Below are 21662 nucleotides of genomic sequence, written 5' to 3' on the forward strand. Positions count from 1 at the left end.
CAATTTGTGATCTGAAAATCCATATCCATTTACACACAGTTACTATAAAAATTCCCAACTGTGGTTGGGCTCTGTTAAGAGCTTACAAGCTCATAAAAATCATCTTGTTCCTTTGACTTTTCTTGCAGATGATATTGCCGTATGTGGTCCTACGGACTTGTCAAATATATATTGAATAAAATAAATGTCTTAAATCTTTTAATACACTAGCAGATCTCCTGTGGCATTGCTCATGGTGAATCAAAGGTTTATAAAAAGAAGGGTATTATGCAAAGTAGTATTACCAGGCATGCTGGTTGCTCAGCACTGGGACAGCCCTGGGATCCAGCAGTATTTTGAGGTGAACTTCCAGGGTCTTAGGAACACTGGGAGAGGGGTCCCAAGGTTCCAGGTACACTTGGAGAAGGCAGTTCTTGGAACACTGGGGCAGGTTCTTGCTGTCCATCATGTTTTTTGTTCTGTTTTAATGAATAATGACATGAGCACACAGCCAGCACTGATAATTAGGGAAGTTGGGAAAAGAACAGAAGCAGATAAGTCTGACTAACATATCTTTGAGGAAATAATGAAATGTTTTGATAATGAAAATGCTGTGGAAGTTGTGTATATGGATCTTCAAAAGGCATTTGGTAAGGTGTCACCTAGGGGCTTATTGATAAAAATTAAAGTGCATGGTATTAAAGGCAATATGTCAGCATAGACATAAAGTTGGTTAAAGGACAGAAAAGAGAGTAATGATTAATAAATATTTTTCAGACAAGAGGGATGTAAATAATAGTGTTCCCTAGTGGTCAGTGTTAGGACAATTGGTTTTCTCAATATATAGAAATGATATGGACTTGGCCATCGGGGACATGATATCAAAATTGCAAATGACACTGAAATAGTGAGCATGCATGAATCTATAAGTGACTTCAATAACAACAGTGCCTTTAATGTAAAAGAAATCCCAAGATTTTTTTTTAGATAGGCATATGGAAAATAGATGCTGAGCGACTAAAAGCCCACTTCGGACGGATGACCAAAAGCTTGGTCAAAGAGATGGTTTTTTAAAGGAGGAGAGAGAAGTAGAGAGGTGAAGGAGTTTAGGAGGCAATTACAGAGAATCAGAATCAGAAGGCTCTGCTGCCAGTAGCGTAGGGGAAAGGAAAGAGCATGTACAAGACACCAGATTCAGTGGAATGGTGAGTTCAGAGGGTGTGGGTGGGATGTAGACCTGGAGGAGACTTCAGAGCTGGTTGATGAGGCCACTGAGTGATTTAAAGATGAGAAAAAGGATTTTGAATTGGAGGAATGGACGTGGTGACCCAGTGTAGGTTAGTGAGCAAGATTAGTTTTTTTTTATTCGTTCATGGGATGTGGGCGTCGCTGGCAAGGCCAGCATTTATTGCCCATCCCTAATTGCCCTTGAGAAGGTGGTGGTGAGCTGCTGCCTTGAACCTTATAATGGGGGGAAGGTCATTGATGAAGCAGCTGAAGATGGTTGGGTCTAGGACACTGCCCTGAGGAACTCCTGCAGCAATGTCCTGGGGCTGAGATGATTGGCCTCCAACAACCACTACCATCTTCCTTTATGCTAGGTATGACTTCAGCCACTGGAGAGTTCACCCCCTGATTCCGATTGACTTCAGTTTTACTAGGGCTCCTTGGTGCCGCACTTGGTCAAATGCTGCCTTGATGTCAAGGGCAGTCACTCTCACCTCACCTCTGGAATTCAGCTCTTTTGTCCATGTTTGGACCAAGGCTGTAATGAGGTCTGGAGCCGAGTGGTCCTGGCGGAACCCAAACGGAGCATCGGTGAGCAGGTTATTGGTGAGTAAGTGCCGCTTGATGGCACTGTCGACGACACCTTCCATCACTTTGCTGATAATTGAGTGTAGACTGATGGGGCGGTAATTGGCCGGATTGGATTTGTCCTGCTTTTTGTGGACAGGACATACCTGGGCAATTTTCCACATTGTCAGGTAGATGCCAGTGTTGTAGCTGTACTGGAACAGTTTAGCTAGAGGCATGGTATGGAACACTATGTGCAGCAGAGTTTTGGGCAAATTGGAGTTTATGGAGGGTTATGGATGAGAAGCCGGCAAGGAAAGCGTTAGGGTTGTCAAGTATGGAGTTGACCAAGGCATGTATTAGTGTTTTGGCAACAGACAGGCTAAGATAGCGGTAGAGGTGGGTTAAATTAGTTAACCCCCGGAAACGGGCACTGGGATCATGGTGCACGATTAAACCGCGCTCATTGGTTGTGATGCAGACAGCACATAACATTCGTGCTGCCTGATGATTTCAATGATTGCTGCTTGCAGCCAGCGCTACCTGCGCTGTTGATTGGCTGCACGCACCAGCAGAGGGCCCCGATATCGGGAGTGGCTAGCAGTACTTAAAGGCAGCCTGCACCTCTTAAAGGGGAGGTGCACTGTGGCTGCACGAAGTGCTGGAATTTGTTTGGCAACACTCTCTGTGCTGCAGGATAGTGAGGAATGGCTGCACCTGCGAGAGAGCGTGCACCAAGGTTCTCGGATGGTGCAGTAGAGGCCTCAGTGGAAGAGGTGAAGGCGTGGAGGGGCATCCTATATCCGCAGGGGGCCCTCCAGACATATGTTGAAGAGGCAGTGGGAGGACGTCATGCACGAGGTCAATGCCAGGGGCATCGCACCTCGCACCTTGCACATGGCTGCAGTGCAGGAAGATGTTCAGTGATTTGACATGAGTGGTCAAGGTGAGCGAATTCAACTGTCAAGTGGCATCTCCTACCATCTGCACCACTAGTCACATCCACTGCTCCACACACTACACCCCACCCTACCCCCATCACCCACCTACCAACAAACTCTTGCAATCAGTATGCAACTCTTCAATTCAGAAGCTTCATCTCACCCTCACACATTACTACTGCTGCAAGTTGCACACCCACAACTCACAGGTCACACACACTGGCAGCTATTTAACCACGACAGCCACATCACCCAAACATCTTGCAGGACACTCACTGACACATTTCCCTCTTTCTTGAAGGAGAAGGTGGCGCATAACACTAGGCAGCAGGAAAGACCTGGAGGAGGACAGGCACGCCTACATGTCCTCACCCCCACGGAGGAGAGAGTGCTGTCTATCATTGGACGGGCTGTAGCTGCGGCCGTGGCCACTGGCTGTGCTGGAGGTATCAATGATGAGGGTCTCTACATACCTAATCCTTCTTCTCGATTCCCATTTCTCCCTCGTCCCACAATGTTTTCTGACTCACGTGCTGCAGATGGTTTCAGCACGCACGTCTTAATTTCTCCTCTTCCCGCACCACAACTCAACCCGTTATTTCAGATACCCAAGAGCTGGAACCTTCCCAGGCAGAGGAGGAAGACAGTGATGGTGCAGAGATACCGTCACTCGATCTTACACTCGCAGCCACCAGCTCAGAGACTGACCCTGCACGTACTTTAGAGGCTAGGATAGAGGAGGGATTGGCACACGGTGAGACACCGGACACAAGAGCGCAGGAGCCGGGGCGGGGGGAGCGGATACCGTAGGTGCCAGCTCGCCAGTTAGCAGGGTCGCACATTGGTTCAACGCTTGGTGCACTGGAAAACCTGCCAGAAAGCCTGCACACAATGTCAAAGGGCATGGAGGAGTCCAGCTCCAACTTGGCACAAGGCTTTGGCAGAGATTGGAGCCCATCCTTTCCCATGTGGAACAGGTGGTCACCTCCAACAGCACACCTGTGGAACCCACCATGATACAGATGTCACAGCTTCCATTGCAGCACAAACATCTGCCATCCACCATCCGAGGTCTGACTACTGCTCTGGAAGCTCAGACTGCTGCTATCATGGCTTTGGGTTCCACTGTGGAACGGGGCTTCCAGGGCATCACAGCAGTCTGGCAATCTGTTCTCCAGCAGATCACCAGGATTGCTGAGGCGCCTGCCCGGGAGAATGGCAGTAGCGCCATGGAAGATGTACCTGCTGTCCTCTCTCAGGATGACAGCATTCCTGCTCCCACCCCTGTCACTCCGCCAGTGCTCTTAATGTTGCCTGTCAGTCAGCCAGGCCAGACTACTGCAGCACAGGCCGAGATGGTGCAGTCTGAAGCCGGGCCTTCTCGGCCCAGAGCTGCTCGAGGTCGTCCTCCAAGGCCATCTGCACTCTCCTCAATTGAAGGCCAGCAGCCTTCCAGCACTCATGCTCCAGCCACTGGGGATGCACCTCGTAGGAGCACTAGGAAAGGTAAAGGCACACGAGCGATAGGCACTAAGGGAATGCACAAGGGTGAATAGTATCAGCTTGTTTGAATCATTTGAGGTGTAAATCTATAAGTGTGGTTATGAATTTGTATTTGATGGTTTTCATTTCTGCGATGAGCTGAGGGAGGAAGCGATGCGTAATCATAAAGGGACGATTTGATGGTCATGTTGGAGCGGAATGGTAAGGGGTGTGGGACTGTTGGTGAATGGGGAGGTTAATTACTCATTAATAATTTGATCATGCAGAGCCCTGGCAGACAGAGCCTGTCTACCTTGTTGCTTCCATACCTTGTCTCCGTACCTCCTCCTCCACTTCCTCCTTCTTCTCCTCCTCCATTTCCTACTCTGTCTCTTCCGCCTCCGCCTCTTCCTCCTATTCCTCTGCCTCTGCCTCTACCTCTGGCTCAGATTCTTGCCTGACAGGCGGTGGCAAGGGCTATCCCCTCACAATGGCCAGGCTGTGCAGCATGCAGCATACAACAAAAAATCTTGAAACTCCTGCTCAACTGAGTACTGCAGGGCTCCTCCAAAGTGGTCCAGGCAGCAGAAGTGTTGTTTGAGGATGCCAATGGTGTGCTCTATAATGTTCCGTGTGGCAGCATGGCTCTCATTATATGCACGCTATGCACGTGTGCGTGGATTCTGGACCGAAGTCATGAGCCACTTCATGAGGGGATAACCCTTGTCGCCCAGTAGCCAGCCTTTGACTTGCCGTGCTGGTTGAAATGTAGGTGGCACGTTGGACTGCCGCAGAATGAAGGAACCATGACTGCTGCCAGGATAGCGAGCATTGATCTGCATGATGCACTACATGTGGTTGCACACCAGTTGCACATTGAGGGAGTGGAATCCCTTTCTGTTCATGAATATGGCCATGTTCTGATGTGGAGCACGCATGACAACATGCATGCAGTCATTGGCACCCTGCACCATGGGGAAGCCTGCAATGTGAGCAAACCCTTGTGCTTGTCTCTGGCAAGAGGGAATGTGATGAATCTGTTTCTGAATGCATACAGAGCCTCAATGACCTCCCTTATACAGCAATACACTGTAAACTGCGAGATGCTGCTTGTATCTCCAGCAGCAACCTGAAAGGAGCCAGAGCCATAAAAATTAAGCGCCATGGTTACCTTGACAGCCACAAGCAATGCTGTCTTTGCCCTGCTCTGAGGCTGCAGTTGTGGCTGCAGCAGTTGACAAATTTCAGTCATGACCTCTTTAGTGAACCGTAGCCGTCGGATGCACTGGTCGTCGCTGAAGTTGAGCTAAGAGAATTGGTCCCTGAAGGCCCTCGTTGGATATGGCCTCCTGCTGAGTGCCCTGCTCCTCCTCCTCCTCCCTCTTCTAGCAGCTTGTCCTGCTCTGCATGGCCTCTCTGCATGCTCCCAGTCATGTTCAATTCCCAGAGGAAGCCCTAGCAGGCCACCCATGTCTGGAAGCAACCTTGTTCAGCACACTATTTTAAATGCCACTAACAGTACTGCAAGACCACACAGACCACTCTCTATATCATATAGAAATTTCTCCAAGTCTAGGAAATTTCTACAAACATGCACAATTGTACCAGCAACTAACCTGCAACTCCTGCATGATTCCTTCAAATAGCGCTGCTGGAGGATCCTTCATGCCATTTACTCCTATTCAGCTGTGTGTTGGCTGGAGTGGGTGCTTGAAATCAGCGTTGCACACTGATTAACGGCGCAATCTCCCTACTCTACATGCTTCCAGCATTCGTTAGGTGACCACCTTTACCAAAATGGCGTCCTGCACACGTCACGCCAGAAGTGTCCGCGCGCACCTCAGACGGTATTTTCGGGGCTTAGGTATCCGCGTAATGCCTACAAATCGGGCGATACGCAGCCCAATTTAGCCTCCGTGGACTTCAGGAGGACATAAGTTAATAGATTGGGCAGATGGATGTTGGGTGAAATTTAATGCAGCGAAATATGAGGTGATATATTATGGCAGGAAAAATAAGGAATGAAAATATAAATTAAATGGTAAAATATTAAAAGGATTAGATGAAAAGAGACTTATGGATTCAGATAAACAAATCTTTTAAAAATGGAAGGACAAGTTGATAAATGAAGCTGCAAAGAAAACCATATGGCGTAATAGGTTTTAAAAATAAGAGCATAGATTACAAAAGCAAAGAAACAATGCTAAACCTATACAAATAACTGGTTAGAGAACAGTTAGAGTATTGTATCCAGTTTTGGGCACTTTAGGAAGTATGTCAAGGCCAAGGAGAGGCTACAGTGCAAATTTACTAAGATGATTCCAATGATGAGAGGTGCTAGTTATGTGGAGAGATGAGAGGACTTACATAGAATGTACAGCACAGGAACAGGCCATTCGGCCCAACAGATCCATGCCCGTGTTTATGCTCCATACGAGCCTCCTTCCACCCTGCTTCATCTAACCCCATCAACATATCCTTCTATTCCTTTCTCCCTTAAATGCATCTATGCTAGTCACCTCAACCACTCCTTGTGGTGTTGAGTTCCACATTCTAACCACTCTCTGGGTAAAGAAGTTTCTCCTGAATTCCCTATTGGACTTATTAGTGACTGTCTCATATTTATGGCCCCTAGTTCTGGTCTCCCCCACAGGTGGAAACATCTCTATTTCTACCCTATCAAATCCTTTCATAATCTGCCCCAGCCTGTTCAATCTTTCCTGATAGATATAATCTCAGTTCTGGTATCATCCTAGTAAATCTTTTTGGTACCTTCTCCAATACCTCTATATCCTTTTTATAATATGGAGACCAGAACAGTTCACAGTACTCCAAGAAACTGGATCTCTTTTCCCTAGAACGGAGAAGGTTAAGAGGAGGTCTGTTCGATTATGAAGAGTTTGATAGGTAAATGAGGAAAAATTATTTCCACTGGTTGCTGAATCAGTAATCAGAGGGCATAAATTTAAGATCACCACCAAAAGAACAAAGGATTGGTTAGGAGAAACTTTATACGGAGTTGCCTTACCAGAAGCAGTTGTGGAAGCCAGATCCTTAATAGCTTTTAATGGAGAAGTGGATAAATATTTGAGAAAGAAAAAAATTCAACGGGTATGAGGATAGGCTAGCTTTATCAGCATGGCCTCCTTCTGTGCTGTAAATTCTATAACCCAATTTTAACTCGGAGTGGGAATCAGGTGGACGGAAATCAAGGTGAGTCACAAACTGCCTTGCATACAGCAGCGTGAGGTCCGGTCTGCATATTTAAAGAAGGACCCCACCGGTTTCCAGCAGGAATCCCTCCCACCTACACAGAACAGCGGGTTAAAATTGGAACTTGCAGGAAGAGAGCAGGACCTCGGCGGGTAGGTCCCACGGGCGATTTTAACTGCCCGCCTGCTTGATTTCCGCCTTGTGGGCAGGGTTAAGATCATCCCCTATATTTCTATAAACTTGAAGAACCCAGAAGCTACAAGCTAGCGTGTTAAAGGAAATTCTGGGAACAGGCCGCGCAAAGAAATTATAATTGTAAAAAAGGAGTACTGCAACAGCAAGGAATTGTATGTAACATTTCCTGAAGGGACTGTGAAATGACCATCTTAACCTCTACTACAGCAGCTGAACCTATTCCAGAATGAATACTTCTGCAGATTCAGGTTGCATTTTTAATTCCATTTTTAAATTATTGGTGTACTGGTTTCAGCTAAAGGTCATGGTCATGCATCTTAATAGTTGTTTCCTGGTGAGTTTGATTATTTTTCAGGGCTGTTTAAATTAAAATGAAGCGTTTGCATGTTGCAAAGCCGCTGTGCTTCAACAGTGGCCGGAGGCAGAGTGACAACTCAAATTTGGGGGAGGGGGAAGGGATCGACACGGCACATGATGATATGAAAAATGCTTAAGCAACCACTATATTGAATCTTATCCAGGTTTTCAACAATAAATAAAATTAAGTTGAATGAAAAATTTGTCAAATAAATAACTATGTATGTAGAAAATATTTTTTATGGTGCCTTCCATGATCTCAGGACATCCCTAAGCGCTTCTGCTCAATGAAGTACTTTTGGAGTGTAATCACAGCGAAATGCAAAAGCCAATTTGTGCACAGCAAGATCCCACAAACAGCAATGAAATTAATGACTAGATACACAATAATTATTATCTAATAACTATTATTATCTAAATTATACAAGATAAGGGCTCATGGGGTTGGGGGTAGCATATTAGCATGGATAGAGGATTGGTTAACGGACAGGAAACAGAGAGTAGGGATAAACGGGTCATTCTCAGGTTGGCAGGCTGTAACTAGTGGGGTGCCGCGAGGATCGGTGCTTGGGCCTCAGCTATTTACAATCTATATTAATGACTTAGATGAAGGGACCGAGTGTAATGTATCCAAGTTTGCTGACAATACAAAGCTAGGTGGGAAAGTAAGCTGTGAGGAGGACACAAAGAGTCTGCAAAGGGATATCGACAGGTTAAGTGAGTGGGCAAGAAGATAGCAGATGGAGTATAATGTGGGGAAATGTGAAGTTATTCACTTTGGAAGAAAGTAGAAAAACAGAATATTTTTTTAAATGGTGAGAAACTATTAAATGTTGGGGTTCAGAGAGACTTGGGTGTCCTCGTACAAGAAACGCAAAGTTAACATGCAGGTACAGCAGGCAATTAGGAAAGCAAAAGAAATGTTGGCCTTTATTGCAAGGGGTTTGGAATACAGGAGTAAGGAAGTCTTACTACAGTTGTACAGGGCTTTGGTGAGACCTCGCCTGGAGTACTGCGTACAGTTTTGGTCTCCTTATCTAAGGAAGGATATACTCTCCTTAGAAGCGATGCAGCGAAGGTTCACTAGATTAATTCCTGGGATGGGAGGGTTGTCCTATGAGGTGAGGTTGAGTAGAATGGGCCTATACTCTCTGGAGTTTAGAAGAATGAGAGATGATCTCATTGAAACATATAAGATTCTGAGAGGGCTTGACAGGGTAGATTCTGAGAGGTTGTTTCCCATGACTGGAGAGTCTAGAACTAGGGGGCATAGTCGCAGGATAAGGAGTCAGCCATTTAAGACTGAGATGAGGAGGAATTTCTTCACTGAGGGTTGTGAATCTTTGGAATTCTCTACCTCAGAGGGCTGTGGATGCTCAGTCATTGAATATATTCAAAACTGAGATCGATAGATTTTTGGACTCTAAAGGAATCAAGGGATATGGGGATCGGGCAGGTAAGTGGAGTTGAGGTTGAAGATCAGCCATGATCTGATTGAATGGCGGAGCAGACTTGAGGGGCCATGTGGCCTATTCTTATCTCCTATTTCTTATCTTATGTTCTTACGTTAGGTAATCTGTCTTAGTGATGCTGGTTGAGAGATAAATACTGTCCTTCTAATAGTGTCATGGGATGTTTTTATGTCCACCTGAGAGGGTAGACAGGGCATCAGTTTAACGTCTCTTCTGAAAGACTGCACCTCCGACAGTGCCGCACTCCCTCAGTACTACAACTGAGTGTTAGCCTAGCTTGTGCTGAAGCCTCTAGAGTGGAGCTTGACCCTACAACCTTCTGACTCAGAGGTGAGAGTGCTACCAATCAGCCAAGGCTGACACCTTAAGTAAAATTCTTGGAAATGTTGCACACTCTACAAATAAGCTAGATATTCCAGTATTCACAATAGTCTGCCTTCGCACTATTTAAATATGGAAATGTCATGAAGGTGGAGTTATAATTTGAGCTTCTAAAATATTATTTTTTCTTCTCGATAGTTGGACAACATTTCACATTGTCCTCCCATGAACCTGAATTATGCTTCTTGCGAGATTTTCCTTAGCTGAAATCACATGGCCAGGATTAACAATTACCACAATTGCAGAAAACTGCAAATTGAAATTTATGTAGTCATGTCTTTTATCTCCAGACATTTCAGTAGATTGAATACCACATCACAAAAATTGCAAAGTTTACAGGCTAGAATTACTACTATAGTTGTTTGTAAATTTACAAACACAAAGAAGCATAAATATTAGGACTAGGCAAATTCTATGGAATTCAGATTTGGCTCGGTGTCAATTTTTGTCTGATTATGTTTCTGTGAAGCGCCTGGGCACGTTTTTCTATGTTAAAGGTGCTATATAAATGCAAGTTATTGTTATCGTCTGATTCAAGAAACTAGCACCCATTAATTGGTTACTGTCATTTAATCTAATAAAACGCTCATATCCGAGTGGCAGAACTGTAGATGCAATTCTTTTCATGGGGTAGATTATCATCTTCACTGGGCGATAATCTGGCAGAGCAAATCACCCGAATCTGGTTTAGCAAATCACCCGAATCTGGTTTAGCAAATCACCCGACTGGGCGATAATCTGGTTTAGCAAATCACCCGACTGGGCGATAATCTGGTTTAGCAGATCACCCGACTGGGCGATAATCTGGTTTAGCAGATCACCCGACTGGGCGATAATCTGGTTTAGCAGATCACCCGACTGGGCGATAATCTGGTTTAGCAAATCACCCGACTGGGCGATAATCTGGTTTAGCAGATCAACCGACTGGGCGATAATCTGGTTTAGTAGATCAACCGACTGGGCGATAATCTGGTTTAGTAGATCAACCGACTGGGCGATAATCTGGTTTAGTAGATCAACAGACTGGCGATAATCTGGTTTAGCAGATCACCCGACTGGGCGATAATCTGATTTAGTAGATCAACCGACTGGGCGATAATCTGGTTTAGTAGATCAACCAACTGGGCGATAATCTGGTTTAGTAGATCAACCGACTGGGCGATAATCTGGTTTAGTAGATCAACCGACTGGGCGATAATCTGGTTTAGTAGATCAACCGACTGGGCGATAATCTGGTTTAGTAGATCAACCGACTGGGCGATAATCTGGTTTAGTAGATCAACCAACTGGGCGATAATCTGACGGAACAGATTAGCCGACTGGGCGATAATCTGACGGAACAGATTAGCCGACTGGGCGATAATCTGACGGAACAGATTAGCCGACTTGGCGATAATCTGACGGAACAGATTAGCCGACTGGGCGATAATCTGACGGAACAGATTAGCCGACTGGGCGATAATCTGACGGAATAGATTAGCCGACTGGGCGATAATCTGACGGAATAGATTACCCGCCCGTTGTGGAACCTGCCCGATTTTCATTCCATTGGTTTCAATCGGGCAAGCTCTACAATGGCTGGATGTTCTGCTCCGCCAGATTACCGCCCATACCGTAATAATGGAAATCTAACCACATGGGTTTATGATTCAGATTAATCAGCAGAATTGCTGGGAGTCGGGCCATTAACATCCGATCCAACCTGAACAAGTGTCAGTATAAAAGTAGTAAATTGCTTCACAATATTACTGAAGCCACCTTGCTTAGGATGGGACAATGGTATTTAGATTCAAGACAACAAACTTTGTTTTAATAATGGTTGAAATGACCACTGTAAATAATGAAACCTGAAAGCTCAGCTCAAAGCCTTTCCTTAATTAACCCATAACAAATTACTGATATCTGAATTTTATCTCGTAATAAAAATTGGAACCTCACAAGTTCATAATTTGTGACAGACTATTTCTTTTGAAGACTTCAGCCTCATTAAGTTTGCATTTCTATTTAATTAGCAACTTACTTCCACAGTAGATTGAGTTGAAATGAATGAGTGGATTAACAATCGCTACATACATGTATCATTTAATGTTAACTTTTTTTAAAAAAAACAGCTACCTAATGGCTACCTGGGGAGTTTGTTGCAAGATTTTGACCCAATCAAAAGTACAGATGATTTCACAAGGCATGAAATCAAAGCCCAAAATTAGACAGTAGGCTTAAACTCCCTAATATTTTTCAAAGGAACCCTTAAGAGATAGTGGGGGGGGGGGGGGGGGTGCTTGGGTACAGGGGAAGGAACTGGGTCAGGACCTAGGAACACTTGGCCTTGGGGCTGAGCCCTGGAAACAGATTTTACTTCAACCGGCCTGAAGTGGACAGGCTGGGCGACCAGCAGTGGGAATGCTGGGGCTGCAGACAGAGGAGGAGAAGAGAGGATAGGACCAGGTTGGGAGGGGTTGGAGCAGCTGCTGATATGGAAGGAGAAGGAGCAGAAGAAGATGCTGAAGAGAAGCAGCATTCAAGGATAGAGGACAGAGATTAGGAGATATGCCGATGGGAGTTGGCAAGGGATCAAAGCAGGTTGGTGAGCGAACTCAGCAGACTCGGGCCTGAAAGGGACTAGAGCAGAGCTGAGGCTAAGCCCAGGAGTGAATCTGAGATTTTTAATAGTATAGAAGAAATATTTATCTCTTTTACTCATGGGGTATTCTATTTTTTGTTGTTGCCACTAGCTATCAGTGCAATCCTTGCCCTTGATGTATTAATATCTTCTGATCTCAACAAAGCATTATTAATGAGTTTGACTGCATACTAGTTTTTCAGGGTTTAGCATACTCAGTACATCTTAGAAGATTTTATCAGTTATACTGCTGTCTAAATACTCTGCATGCACCGAGTCAAGAAACTGCTTGATATAAATCACTGAAATAAAGTGATTTTAGGTTTCGAGTGCAACAACACTGAATACTAACAAATTATATGCACAATCTGAATGTCGAAAGATTCAAATCACATAAGCATACATGGCATAAACTGGGAAGAAATACATCATTTTATTTAATAATTCTGGCAGTGATTTCAATAACTAGATTGCTGTGGAAATAATCGATTTCAAAGGGAAAAAAGCTGAGTTTGAATTTATTTTAAATTACATTTGTAGATTTAGAATTATTGCTGCAACTGAACAACATGATTATAAATTTTGCGCTTAAATAGTGGTGTCCAGTTCCTTAGGTTGCAAATTATTTCATACTTTTACAAGAAATATCTTTACATACAGACTACCGTGCCTCAATGCCGATTTGGTGTTTAACCGTGTGGTGTTTAGAAGGCTAAATTTTTCTTGCCATTAATTTCAATGGTTTGTTTAAATATGTAAACACAAGGTCAGTTTTATACTATATGGAGTACATGTTTGTGATTAAATGGATACTTTCACTAAGCGCAGAAAACAAATTTTCAAAACTTATTTATAGACTTAGCATGAATGCTTGCGTGCCTGTATGCCTATTTGTCTGTGTATCCGCCTATCTGTTTGTGCCTGGATATCATCTGTGTTTGTCTGAATGTCTGTATATCTATCTACATACCTTTCTAACTAATTGCCTTTTTGTTATTATGTTATCCGGACTCACCTCAATTCCTCACTCAGTATCCACCTTACCTTTTTCAAAATATTACTACATCAATGATGTATTAGTAATTCACTGGAATTTGAAAGTATTCATCACCGTTTCTAGTGATCAGTCACTTATAATGGTCAAACTCTGCTATCCAAAACTACAACACATGTGATACTATATAATTGCTGGTGTTTATAATGATCAAAGACAGGTTAATGTTTCAGGTGCATACCCTTATTCAGATTTCTAACATTTGCAGGTTTTCCTTTTATAATGGCAGGACTGCACTATTAGCATATAGTTCAGTTGAGCATCCTGAGAGTGACTGCTCTGCAGACCAGTGTTGCTTAGCACTTGCCAGCATTCTAAAATGTTGAACAGAAAACCACCGATTGATCAGTTGCTCAGCCTGTGCTCCCGGCGTCGGGACCGGATTCCCCTCGCGGCGCCGGGACCGGATTCCCCTCGCGGCGCCGGGACCGGATTCCCCTCGCGGCGCCGGGACCGGATTCCCCTCGCGGCGCCGGGACCGGATTCCCCTCGCGGCGCCGGGACCGGATTCCCCTCGCGGCGCCGGGACCGGATTCCCCTCGCGGCGCCGGGACCGGATTCCCCTCGCGGCGCCGGGACCGGATTCCCCTCGCGGCGCCGGGACCGGATTCCCCTCGCGGCGCCGGGACCGGATTCCCCTCGCGGCGCCGGGACCGGATTCCCCTCGCGGCGCCGGGACCGGATTCCCCTCGCGGCGCCGGGACCGGATTCCCCTCGCGGCGCCGGGACCGGATTCCCCTCGCGGCGCCGGGACCGGATTCCCCTCGCGGCGCCGGGACCGGATTCCCCTCGCGGCGCCGGGACCGGATTCCCCTCGCGGCGCCGGGACCGGATTCCCCTCGCGGCGCCGGGACCGGATTCCCCTCGCGGCGCCGGGACCGGATTCCCCTCGCGGCGCCGGGACCGGATTCCCCTCGCGGCGCCGGGACCGGATTCCCCTCGCGGCGCCGGGACCGGATTCCCCTCGCGGCGCCGGGACCGGATTCCCCTCGCGGCGCCGGGACCGGATTCCCCTCGCGGCGCCGGGACCGGATTCCCCTCGCGGCGCCGGGACCGGATTCCCCTCGCGGCGCCGGGACCGGATAATTTCTGCAAAACTCTGTTCTTGCCATAGTGATGGCACTCTCTGCTTTTTAGAAGCTTTTATACTGCTACAAAATAGATGTCTACAGATAGCTTAAGATTGTTGATGATTAGATCTTTTGTAGTCTGTCAAGTTTGAAAAGATGGTAGTGTTGATTATTGGGTGTGTTACTGCCTGTGTGGTATCATATTTGTTGATGATTGATGCTGTGTTAAATTTACTTGTGGTGGTGTTTACTGAATGTGGTGTCACTTAGTTGTGAAAGTGGAGTGGAAGATGGATGGACATGTCAATCACTCTCTCTGCCTGAGACTAGTCATTTTGATCTAATGTGCTGGATCTGAATAATCCCTGCTGAAACTGAAGACGATCTATGCAGAGCTGCCTAGAAAGGAATCATGACACTTTTTATATTTTAAGTGAAACCCAATGTTATTATGTTAAGTATGAAAATAAATATATATGGATCCACCTTGAAGACCACAACATTTTAAAACTGGCATTGGCTGGGCTATATTAAAACCATTGGTAGTTTACTGCACACACAGAGCACAGAACCCAATTCTCTGGCCTGGAATTTCATGGATGCTGCTTGTGCAGAAATTAAGCAGGAATTTACACCAGTTTCTGCACCAATCATGCCGATAGGAACTTACACCAGAATTTCCTGTGGAGCTCGTTTGCCTATGTCGCAACGTAAAAACCGGTGTAAAACAAGTGCAAATGCAGTGCTACCAATAGGGGTAATAGTGAACAGGCTGTTGTCTTCTGCCATGGCGCCTCACTGTCGGAGCCTCTTGCCTCTGACGCTCTTCCTCTTTCATTATTGTGTAGAACAGGGGTTTTCCCATTGGGAGGGCCCATTCCAGCTGATTAGTACTTCTGAATGCGCCGGAGGGGGGGTGCGGGGAGAGGGCTGAAAAGTTTTGAGTGCACTGAGTCTCTCAGCACTTTGAATTGTAAATAAGTAATTAACTAAAGAACACAAAAAAACATAAAGACTAGAAATAACCAATACTAGAATACAAGTCAATATTGACAAATATACAGCAGAGAAAGTCCATTAAAGAGTTAACTGATGTCACAGTTCTTCTTGAGCAGAAATATGGAAAAGTTTCCTAGCATTAAACAACATCTTGAGCATTACTCACTTTGTCCTGTTCAAACTTGATTATTGACCATTTTCAAAAGACAAGCACCTAAGAAGATTTCTCAAATAACCACAGACTAGCTTTTATCCCATTTTTTATGAAGCTGGGCCTCCAAACACGCTTAGACAAAACCAATCTTCATTTATGCAGTTAACAATGATGTTGGATGATCAGATGAAATATCAATTTCAGAAAACAATTTTTAAAAAGCCCCTTTCTGAGAACTTTGGGTTGTGGGTTCTGACACAAAAGGTTAACCAACTTTCCTGTTTCAGATGCTGACTAGCATTTTCTTTTTTTTTTAATTGTCATTTCATTTCATCTCTCTTTTGGAGCTTTCCCCACTTTAGATGCAAAAACAGTTGAAGGTTTAGCTGACTAAACTCAGCGTACAGTAATACAGTAATTGAAAGTAAAACACTTTGAGCAGGGCTAGACTGGAAGGCAAATCAAGTGTATCTTGGTTCTTTCCACTTAAATGAAGGTTGTGAGGGTAGACCTTGGTAATTCTCCCCCTGTCTTTTCCCACAGCCACAGGGACTTGAAACCAGAAAATTTATTGTTGGATGAAAAGAATAACATCAGAATAGCAGACTTTGGAATGGCTTCACTGCAGGTCGGCGACAGCTTGTTAGAAACCAGCTGCGGGTAAGGTCTCATTTTGCTGTTGTAATAAAGGAAGCGAAATATGTGTTAATAATTGCTTACTTCAGAAGTTTAATTTGTTCATATCAACTGCATTATTTATTTTAATGCAAATAGCTAGCATAAATGTGCAAGCAAATTTTTGAAAACTGATTTATTTGTTTGGTGTGTGTTATAATTCAGAGCGGAACGTAATGTGGTTTACTGAGATACCATCAACCCTCAGAAAAGGTTTTTTTTTCATGAACCCCCATTAATCTTGATTTAGATTTTGAAAGTGCTCAGTGTTTTAGCAACATTTAACTATTACAAACAACATTCGCTGTTGATTTTAATTCAAACAACGGTGAGGGTAATAATTCATATACACCGTGTCAGACAAGTAACTCTTTATAACACTGACAACAACAAATGACAACTCAGCAAAATGTATGAGGCTATTATCTTCCAATGACAATGTTGTGTGAAATAATTTTTCACGATGGAACGCGTCTTAATCTATCTCAATGAATAACCAGGGAGACCGTGGTATCCTTCCAAGTTCAATGTGACTGAAAACTGTGGAGTCATCAAAGAACAGATTTGAACCCCCCGCCCCCCCCCCCCCCCGCAAAAAAATTAGACACCTTGAAAGTTACAGTACGTAAAAAAAAAAGTGAAAAACATGGTTTTGTTATTTGCTTTTTTAAATCATCTTGCTTGAGTTTGCCTGATACCCTACACTTGGGTTTAGTGACAGCAGAATACACAGAGGATGCCCATCAGAAAGCAGTAGTTCCCACTCAAAAAGATAATCCCAGAGTGCCACGTGTTTTCAAACTTGCTGTCACAATGGACATTCCTGTTGCTGGTGTCTTTAATTTACAAAGCACTAGTGTCAGAATCAGGTGGGAAAATATCAGATGAATTTTTAAAAATTATTATTGATTATGAAACTCTAAATACCTTTTTTATTACTTTGTTGCTGTTTTTCTCCCTCACTAATTTCTCCCCTCCTCTTCCAAAGATGCTGATTCTTGCTTGGTGTATGGTTACAACAACTTGCATTTATATAGTGCCTTTAACATAGTAAAATGTTACACTGGTGTCGGCAGCTCTCTGGCACCTCATCCAAGTTCCACCTTGACGGTCCTCCATGTGTATGCGTAGACTGCGAGTGAGAGCAGGCCGTTTCAAGCAATGTTAAGTATCACGGCCAAAGGCAATTCTGTCCTTCACCCAATGTCCACGTGCACTTTCCAGCAGAGGTCACTAGAGGGCCATCAAGAACAGGAACCTCATCTGATATTTCCCATCCTAATCCAGGGACACTGATCCTGACTGCAGCACTGTAATTATTGTCCCAGATGAGATCAGCTAAGTCAGCATAGACCTGGGGCCTTCTGGTGTGTATGGCTTACCGCTACACCAGGCAGTGCCATTAACCACTAGGCCATTGTGGAAGCATTGTCTGTACATACGGTCTTTTCATAAAATTATTTTTAGCCATGGCTGTAGGAACGTCATATAACTGCAAAATTTTTGCTCAGAATTATAAATGAATAAAATCATTTTCACACCTAGGCAGCAGTGTATTCAGTGTAACTATACAGCTGAAAATTAGACCAAGGATGAATTCAAGATCAGTTAATGAATACAAATTATTGGTAATTTGCTGTCACCATCTGAACACGCTAAGCATCTGCAGCCCATCAGGATTACCTAATATTGTTTAGCCTTTCAGTCAGAAGTCTTCAGTTGAAATCTGTTAATGCACATGCTTATTTCAGATAATTGTAGAAGGCTTTTTGAGAAAAACAATGAAATCAATAGCAAACCTACTGAAAGGAAAATACTTGTGTTATTATTTGATCTATGCAGAAAGTGTTACCTCACAAAAATCCAATGTCACTGCAAGTACATGAATGGCCATCAACTCCAAATCATTTGAACTAAGACCCACTCACTTTGGTTTCAAATGTGATCTTCTTTCAAATAACTCATTCCTAACAATGAGCACTGCACCGGATGTTTAAATTAATTTGAAACCTGTCACTCTTTGATCACAAATCTCACTCCTAATATTTCCCTGATGTTGGTCTGCACATGTGACTTGACAGGCCTGTATATTTTTATTTGGAGCATCTAGCATTCCTAGGTCAGATAAAGCATAAGTTACCGGCATGTTAAATCTCCTAACACTGTGCCCTGACAATGTGCTTTAAACCCAAGAAAGTTGCTACTGTACCAGTGTGACATTTCCAGGATGAGCCATTCTATGTGTCTCTTCAATGCAAATTAGTGTCAAGTTCTGCACAATTTGTGTTGTGTATTCACCCACTGGGAATTTATTTTATGCAGGACCCTTACAGTCAGCAGAGTAGAGAGTCTGTAGTCACATAATTCTGTGCTGGACTAAACCCAGCTCGCAGAGATGAAAAGCACTAACCTATGATGTTACTATAATGATTAAATTGTTTACATAGGGGAGGATCTCTCCCACTCATGTTTCTTCCCATTCATTGCATCAATAAAATGAGCACAATTACCACAAATCAGCATGTACAATTTTACTCTTGTATAGTAAAGGCCAGAACTGTTTCCTCTCTACAGCCCAATTGGTAACTGCCATGATATTAATAAAGGATTTTTAACTTTCTCCACATATGTTTGCACTGTCTGGGTAAATTGACAGCCTATCCCTACAGTGCTTTGAAAATGATTTTAAAATGAGCTGTGACCTAAAACTGTTGCAATATATCAAGAATACACGCTGGGTGCAAAACTAGAAAGTGCACAAGAACTGCATCCAGAAATTATCAGATGGTAGAGCATTCAGCAGTGCTTCAGATCTCACTGATGTCTGAAACTCTTACTTTCCTTTAACTAGAACTCCAGTCCATCAATGACAAATGTTGAGCACATTTGCACAGCTATTGTTGGCTTTTTTTAATAATAATTATTACTGCCATGTCAACTAGTCTTCCAACCTACGAAAGCCACAGCCAAATGCCCAAGGAGTGAGGCATGATCAAATGGGCAGTAATTCAGAAGCTGCTTTATATCTCTGGAAACTTGAGTGGTCACAAACCCTTCACTTATTCTCTTCGATACAACATATAACCAGGATACAAAATTATCTGTTCAGAAATTAAGTTGCTACCCTCAAAATGAGGGTTGAGTTGGAAGGCCTGTGACAGTGCTGGATGTAAATTGATTGCCACAGCCCCAGCTACCCAGATGCTGTGGGTGTGGACCTGAAGTTGTCAAATTGGCAGGCTGTATTTTTTTCTCCATTTTGTATATGGCTTGATGAGACTTGGGAGTTCCACTTCCTGACATCTCAGTGTGTCTCTCCTACTCTGAGACAATGCTACCGAGAGGCAGGGCTGGCCTGGCCTCCTTTGTGTGCTGAAAGCGGTCTCTCTCTCCATACTACAGGGTCAGGAGTGGGGAAAATTGCTGCATTCAGTCTGATCAATTGCGTGGTCTCTTAAAGATCTAGGAATTGGGCACTACATGTCAAATTCTGTCATGTGTAATAACAATGTGTATCGAAATCCCTGATCAGCTGACACTGATGGAAGTGCTTATAGGTTGTAGCCTGGAGAAGTTTCAATCAATCAGTAATTGGTGGTGTTTGAAGAGCTGTTGGAGCAGTTTTCTTTTTTTTTTGCAGTGCACCTGTACAGCCTTGCCTCTGACAGCTTGAGGCCCTAAAGGACCACTGGAACATTTTTGCTCCCACTCAAAGTAAGAGGTTCTATGTCAGCACAAAGAAATTCCCAAAAGGCATTCCCATGTCTTCCATTTTAAGAGGTGGAAGTGCAACATAGAATGGAGGAAAGGGGAGTGAGGCGGCATCTCCGAAGGTTGCGCTCGGCAAGATAATACCCTCCCCAAAGTGTTTACAGGCCAAGCAGATCTTACAAAGATCTCACAGAGCAGCTCTGTGCGAGAAGAGTGTGTTCATGAAAGAGACTATAAATGAGCTATAAATGCCAACCTTTTCATGAAGACCTGCGGCCAAGATTATCTGCCCAAACAGCTGCCTGTGGCTGTAAAGGTTACTACCGGACCCAACTTCAATGCCACCAGCAGCTACAAGGGACCTTTATAATATCATCCGGCCATGCATATGCCAGCTTACTGACAGCATTCTCAGGAGAGCAGGGGAGCACATCCACTTTGGCATGACAGCACCATGATAGAGCCATCCAGTTTTATCATGTAGCAGGCTTCCCAAAACTTCAGAGAGCAATAGATGGCATGCACATAGCATTGCAAGCGCCTCCAGTAAGCCCTCTGAGGGATGATCTGCTGTGAGGCTCCAACTGATCTTGCTGAATAGAAAGAGGTTCCGCTCACGGAATGTTCAAACGGTGTGTGACCAGCTCCAAAGTATTCTCCATGTCAGTGTCAAATTTGCTGGAAGCTTTGTCCTCAGGAATTCTAGCCTCCCTGATCTATTCAAGGAAGAAAGGCAAGTGAGCAGATAGACTTTTGATGATATATCGTACCCCTTGCTACTACGGATAATGACCCCTCTGTGTGTTGCAAGAAGAGAAGCTAAGAAATGCTACAGTGAGGCAACTGCATCTATTAGAGTTGTCATAGAGAAAACTATATGGGTCTTAAAGGGGAGCTTCTGTTGCCTAGGTAGATCAGGAGGGACTCTGTAATATGTTTCTGAGCATGTCTCCCGCATTGTAGTAGCTTGCTGTACTGTGCACAACCTTGCCTTCCAAAATGAGATTGCTGGGGAGGTAGCCCCAGCTTCACTGGGGGCAGAGGATCATAGAGTGGATCCACATCAGGATCATCACTTAAGGATTCCTCAGTTCCGACTGCAGGAATACAACTAATCAATGAAGTATGCCCTTCTGTTTAACTGTAGCAACAGCCATCACACCATTTCCCCTGTCTTCAGGTCACATTCAGTTCCTTCAATATAGTGGAGACCTTGGACCCTCACAGCACATCAGCCTTCTCTGTCCCTACACCGTGCTTCCTCAGGGTGTCTAACATGCCTTTCTCAGGTTGCATCTAGGAGAAAGAGTCAGTATTGGGAGAGATATTTGACTGCTTCTGTGCTACAAAAAATTCATGGGACTACGGTGGCCCTCCTCGCAGGACAGCTTGGTCCTGGGAAGGACGTGCTGTGAGCTGCATCTCTGGAGCTTCTGTCTGGGATTGCCTCCTATGTGCCACTTGTGTGGGGCTCGGAGGGGATGGGTTCGATGCTTGCTACGTGCTGCTGCCCTGAAAAAGTGCAGCTTCATGCAGGTTGACTGTAGCACCTGCCATTCCACTAA

At 44.5% G+C, this 21662-nt stretch overlaps 1 protein-coding gene across 6 annotated transcripts in view; it reads left to right on the top strand.

Annotated features, from left to right (window-relative positions):
* LOC137327980 (serine/threonine-protein kinase BRSK2) overlaps positions 1 to 21662 on the top strand; it is a 734949-nt gene that overhangs the window by 557719 nt on the left and 155568 nt on the right. For all 6 annotated transcript variants that reach the window (XM_067994008.1, XM_067994005.1, XM_067994009.1 and 3 more), the window contains exon 5: positions 16255 to 16371. In XM_067994008.1, the coding sequence (XP_067850109.1) occupies positions 16255 to 16371 (117 nt within the window). The remainder of the gene's footprint in view (positions 1 to 16254; positions 16372 to 21662) is intronic.

Source organism: Heptranchias perlo, chromosome 12, assembly GCF_035084215.1.
Source record: "Heptranchias perlo isolate sHepPer1 chromosome 12, sHepPer1.hap1, whole genome shotgun sequence".
Taxonomy (NCBI): domain Eukaryota; kingdom Metazoa; phylum Chordata; class Chondrichthyes; order Hexanchiformes; family Hexanchidae; genus Heptranchias; species Heptranchias perlo.